The 6,495-nt window shown below is 35.0% G+C and overlaps 1 protein-coding gene across 1 annotated transcript in view; it reads left to right on the top strand.

Moving 5' to 3' along the window:
* Positions 1-596: 596 nt before the first annotated feature.
* Positions 597-6,495, top strand: part of ROBO1 (roundabout guidance receptor 1) — a 620,749-nt gene continuing 614,850 nt past the window's right edge. Inside the window, exon 1 of the mRNA XM_054076881.1 lies at positions 597-711. Coding sequence (XP_053932856.1) covers positions 624-711 — 88 coding nt within the window. The 5' untranslated portion in view covers positions 597-623. The remainder of the gene's footprint in view (positions 712-6,495) is intronic.

Below are 6,495 nucleotides of genomic sequence, written 5' to 3'. Positions count from 1 at the left end.
AAGATTTTCTTCCTTCATAAGATACAATTTCCTGCCGGTCAGATGAAAATTTTATACACCTAAGAAAACAGAAACTTTCCAAAAAGTTACCTTAACTGTTGAAGTCACTATTGGGTAAAATTCTCCCTATTCCACACCCAGCAAAACGTCACGTCATAAGAAGACTAGTGTAAAGTTTAACCATGCTTGTATAAAAAGATGAATAGTGTTGATGCATGTTTATAAACACAGGCATCTCTTGAGCTGGGATGGATTAAATGTATACTGAATTATTTTGCAGAACTGAACAGTTTCTTGGATTACATAATAACCAAACAACATGCAGTGTTTTAAAATATATGTGTGCTCCTCATGTCTACCTTTAAAACATCTATTTTGGAGTTATCATCTGCTCTGCAAGGATAGATCTTCTTAAATGTTTTTTTTTTTTTAAAAAAAAGACATTATTTTAATAGTTAAAACTATATGAAAATCATCATTCTTCACAGAATTACACTAAAGAAAAGCTATTTGAAAGTACCCTAAATCTATCATTAATTTGACTGTTCTTGTTCTCATTGTGTATTGCAGGTAACAGTTACATTAACGCTGCCAAGCTGGTGTAATGCAAGGAAGGACACATCATGAAATGGAAACATTATCCTTTTTTGGTCATAGCAGCTGTATTCAGCCTTTCCAGATGCCATCAGTTACTAGGTCAGCTCATTCCAGGTAGATACCTTTTATTTAAATATGTTCATATTTTTATGAATAATTTTTATGGTACCAATGTGAATATGAGCATGTATATACCTGAAGTGCACTCTCTCTATATTAATGTATGTGTATGTTAATATTTGTGCGTGTGTGTGTGTGTGTGAAGAAATTTATGAGCATATCTGCATATTCAAAACATAGAATTTAGTGAGTGCCATATTGTCTATGCTGCAATGACTTGCCTGTTTTGATTGTAAAGGAAAATATAGAAAAAGAGTGGCCTGAAAATAAAAGTATGAGAAGGTTAAGGTGGCTGTTAAAACATTCCTTTGTTAGCACTGTTGGTGGAGGGAAGAAATACCAAGTGCAGAAACAGATTTGAATATCAAAGAGAATACGGAATCTATACAGAACCTTCCTGAAGAAAGAAAATAGCAAAAACAGTTAAACAACCGAAATGCAGGGTTTTCCGTGAAGTCCTAGAGATCAGAATTTATCCTGGTGTCTGCATGTGGCCAGCCTTACTAGTGTAGAGAGTAGTAATCGTATGTAAACAGCGGAAGATATTGTTAAACTTCAAGCAGGAAGAAAGTGGTGGTAAAATAGGTAACATGTATCACTAGTGAACAGTGGATTTCTGTTGTACGTACAGGAAACAAAACCTGCTTTGTTGTGCTGCGGTTTTTCTTAAGACTAAATCTATAGAAAGAGCTTCTGAGTCATTGTGAACAATCTTCAATATTTGTTAGGACACCCCCTCTCCTTCCCCCCATCCCCCTAAAAAAACCTGATCAGTACTGCTGATGTACAATCTTTCAGTAAGTGTTGGAAAACACAACAGACCTATAAAAAGAAAGTAACTTGCTGAGTTTTGGTGCTTGTTTTTATTTGCTTTGCATCTGAATAATAATAATAAAGACTGCTAGCTGGTTTTCTATGTTGGATACTTACGCTGTGTATGTGGAATTTGGAATTTTGTGACTATACAATTCTCTATATATCTGTGGACAACTACTTCAGATATAGGTTACTGAATGAAAAGAGAAAGGAAATGTTTTTTATTTTTCCTTCAAGAATTTGTTGACCTATAATGAATGGCGGTTCATGGGAAGTAAATTAAGGAAATGAATTGATTATTATTTTCCTGGTTTTCTTGATTTCATATCTGTTACACAGAAGATGCAAAAATCTCCAGAATAAAGGAAGATGTAAGTTAAAATTATCATTTTAAAAGTTTGACCTTGGACTTGAAACATAATTTCAAAGCAATTTACCCGTCACAAAGATATCTTCCGCTCTTTTTAAAAGAAATGCCTGCAGATCCAAATGTATTTGCATGATAGTTACCTCCATCTGCTTGCGTTGGTTTCAATTTAGGCATAGGTTTGTAGACTCTACTAAGAAAGGCTGCTTGCATTGTATTACTTTTTCCATCAAATTAGTTTCAGAATAAAATCACAGGTGGCATTTTGATTTTGCTCCTGCTTTGTAATTTTCATCACAGACCTCAGACTTGAACCAGGAGATTACTCTACTTGGCCAGACATCAGCATGCTCAGCCTCGCTGGCAGGGTGCCAGAAGTGTGATTATCACAAAAGATCAAATAAGGCAGGATTTTTTTTTTCTTTAAGCAGTTTAGCCATTCATTTTGCTCTTTTCATGCCTTTTCTTTACAAAGGCATGTCTTTCTTTTTTCTCTCTGGTTTTTTTTTTTTTTTGTACAGAAAGAGAGACACCTATGTAAAATCTCAAACTTTTTCCTCTGCTTAGTGGGGGGAAAAAATAAATAATGGGTCTTTGGAATACTGCTGTAGTCATACAAAAATATCAGTAGAACAATAGGTAACAGCTTTTTCTGAGGATTACTAAAAGCTAGCTAAAAGGTCTGTGATCGTGGTACTACTAAAGTACATGTGGGTTTTTTTATTTCCATAAACCTCATGCATTCCAAACAATAAGTTCAATGAAATTATTTTTAGATCATGTTGTTAGAAACCTTTAGGAAATGAAATGTTATGGTTTCAAACTCTCCAATTCTGTCTTATCTAAAAGCTGAAAATTACTCCAGCTTACTAATGACATAGCTTTAATTTCATATGATAAAACATCAGAAATGTGTTAAAGCTTACCCTCACTGGAATTCTCAATTTCAGTAAAATGTGATGAATGCTAATGGTGGTCTTATAACTTTGAATCATTTATTCTAGTTTTTCTTGAATCTTTTCATATATTCTTGTTGAGTCTCACTCTTTTGCATACAGGGTCCACAGGGAAGTACTGTCTCCCCCCTTTATTAAAATCACGGCTGAGCCTTTCATCTCATGTCATTACATCTTACCTCTAATTCACATATAAAATACACTCACAATTCCATGACGGCTGTCTCGTGAGGCATGAAGTATCTCTGGCTTGGCACATCTTTATTTAATCAAGGGTTGAATATTATCTGGGAAAGATGTGATTTTTCTTTCCAGTTGCTCTGCATATTTTAAGGCTGAAAAACTTGATAGCTGATTTTAAAGTGCACTGATCTAAGAAAACATGGCAATAACTAATGTTACATTATGTTTAGATGCGTACTTTGAGCTCTATGTATTCAGTTAAGTCATTCAAGTGTTTTAAAGTTAATGGTTACTACATTGTCAGAAAAACATAAAACTATAAATCTCACATTCAGCAAATGATTTGCATAATTTGAACTTAAGATTTTTGGTTTTTTTTTTTTTTTTTCTTTACATGAATAGACGTGAGTGCAAGGTTTCAGATTTGTGGTCTGTGAATAAAGACAGTAGGAACATTCTTCATGGATTTGGTTAGGCTTGGGATCAGGTCCTTTAGCAAGAAGCACTGTGGAATTGCTCTCCATCTGAACTGGAAGAGATGCCAGAACTTAGGTAGTTTTATGGTTGTTATTTTTTTTCTGAGAATAATGTTTAAAAAGGAAATGTTCAGCCAACCCAACCCAATCCATATTTTGGCTATTGAATGTCTTTTGCATAGGCTTACAGGCAAAGAGGTTCAAATTCCATGTAAATTCCTGATTGTGAAGCTGTAAAGGAAAAGCAATGACTCATTGAGCCAAGGAAATTAAGTGGCCAGTATCCCCTTGACTCCACTCAAAGACTATAGGATATGGATTTAAATTCTTTCAGTTGGAAAGTACTGGAGGGTTGTTTTCACCCTTTCTAAGCATGTAATCCAGCTGCTGATCTCATATTTTTAAAATATGGCAGTTTCGTTAGTTATAATTTCGTATTGATTTACAACTATGTTCATAACTATTTTGTGATGAGCAAGTAAGCATTTCAGAACACATAAACAGGAAAGCTTAGTTTATACTCCACAGGGGAAATAAGGCAAAGGATAGAAACCAAAAACCTCAAAACTTATGACAAGCTACTCCTGAGGAGCAGAGCCTTAACTCCCAGAAGAATATTAAGTCTAAAGATGGAAATTTAACAGGATCAAATTTTTAAATATAGGTCCCCGTATTCCATGCAAATTCCGATTATCCTTTCATTGACTCTGAGCCCAAATGAAGATAACTTTCAGCTATTTTCTTATTAAAAATTTGTGTTTAAATATAAGACTGGAAGTTTAGCTCTGATGTAGGAAACTTTGCCCAGGATCATGGCAAAAATGCAGGTCATTTAGTCTGGGTTTTTTTTGCTCAAAAAAAGTTAAATCAGGATGCTCAAAAAGAGTTAAATCAGGATGCACAGAGCCATGTCCAGCTATGTTCTGAGCACTTCCAGGGATGGAAATTTCATAACTCCTTTGGATCAATCTCAAGGTGAATTTTTACTTTCATTTAGAGCAGCTGGAACTTTTTTTTATTGGCTGGAACTTTTTATATTGTAATTCATGACCCTTGGGTCTTGTCCTCTCACTGTGCACTTCTGAGGAGAGTCTGGCTTTCACTTCTGCAGAACTTTTGTTAAGGTAGTTGAAGACTATAATTAAACCACTGCCTTAGACTTCTGCATACTAAAGCAAACCACCTTCTTTAGCCTCTTCTAGTATCTCACTTGCTCCAGCCCCTTATTGATTGTAGAGCCCTCCTCTGGGCTCTCTTCCATTTTGCTGTTCTTTCTTGCAGTGGCCCAAACCTATATGTGCTCTTCCATGTGCAGACTCATGAATGACAATCGCAGAGAACTAATCAACCCTTGACCTGCTCGTTATGCTTTCATAAAAGTATGCCAGTATGTAGCCATCCTTCCCTATGTCAAGAGCACATTGCTAGCTCAAATTCAACTTATCAACCAGGACCACAGATTCGTCTCTGTCATGTTCCTAACTTTCCATCATATAACTTCTACCATAGAAGGGATCATCTTGGAGAAACTGTTCTGTTGACAAACTAGTGGCAAGAAATACCGTGTTTTGGTGAATGTTCTCCTGTAATTTTGTTTTCACAAGCTTTTCTGAAATGTCAGTCTTGGCTATAAATTACATTTTTGTGATCCTAATTTAATATAACTGTGACAAATACATCTGTAAGTCATGTGTAGCAAGGAATGATGATTTAATGTATTGTTTCCACTTGTGAGTGCCACCAGTTTCGTAGATTGTGGTATTCAAGGTCAAATTCTGAGAGAGTAGACAGGCAGTTTAGGCCTTGCTGGGTCAAGGAGCATGTGGAAAGATGTGCTTCTGTCATCCACATCCAATTAACTTGAAGCAGACAGAAAATATTCTTCAATTCAGATCTACAAAACAAAATGAAACCCGCCACTGAAACAAAACCCACCACTAAGCCAAACACCACTCACATTTTGGCTAGCCTCTGCTAAGAAGGGGCTCTATTTAGGCAGACTAAGTAAAATAAAAAATAGAAAACAGAAAAACTGGCATCTGTGCTCTTGTAAAGACTGTTGGCATTCACGTCTGCCTCTTCTTTCTCACCTGTCCCTGCAATATGCACATGCCACACTATAACCTCTTGCAGAGAGGAAGCAGTACCAACTCATCTCACCTAACCACTGTATACATATATATATGTATATTTGCATTTGCAAGTATACATAATTGTGTACAATTATCAGTTAGCAACTCTTAAGACAGCATTCATCTTTCTTCTTTGAAGTGCAGGGTAATATGTCATCCTTGTAAAATATTTTAAAAATATTTTTCACTTATTTATATTCCTGTGTCCTAATGTTAATGAATTCATGCTAGATCACATTATGTTAAGATACAATGTGTTTGTTATTAAGCAAACATTATGATGTTTCCATGATATGATATTACCATATATAATTTCCATTATGACTGTACAAACAAGATTACTTAATGACACAAGAGATGATAATTTCTTTTTATCAGAAAATGGAAACAATGTAGTAAATCTTGTATACTGTTTTCAGTGGATTTACCTACATAATGATAATGTAATTTATCTAATCATCCATCCCTGCTGAGAGAAGTGAAAATACATAACTGGTATTTCTCTGTTTAGGATATTGTAACTAAATTTGCTCTGACTCCATTATATATATATATATATATATATATATATATATATATGCTAGCTGATTTTTACAGTGTTGTCATTTACCTATCTTTTTTCCTTTGTTTGCCATCAACATATTTTCAAAGTACTGGATTGTTTCACATTTGTTGGTTTTATGTGTGATCGTAGGTTTTCCCTGTTGTTTTATTCTGGGTGGGTTTTGTGGTTTTTTAATGCCCGATCTTTTCTCCCTGCTTGGGAGGATGACAGAGGTTTGTCATTCCTGTTGGTAGAGCTGTTTTGCCTAGAAAGAGGGTATGTATTAAAGGAGGGAAAAAAATCC

The sequence above is a fragment of the Cuculus canorus genome, chromosome 1 (assembly GCF_017976375.1).
Source record: "Cuculus canorus isolate bCucCan1 chromosome 1, bCucCan1.pri, whole genome shotgun sequence".
Classification (NCBI taxonomy): domain Eukaryota; kingdom Metazoa; phylum Chordata; class Aves; order Cuculiformes; family Cuculidae; genus Cuculus; species Cuculus canorus.
Note: the sequence above shows the minus strand (reverse complement) of the source record. Positions and strands in the feature narration are given on the sequence as shown.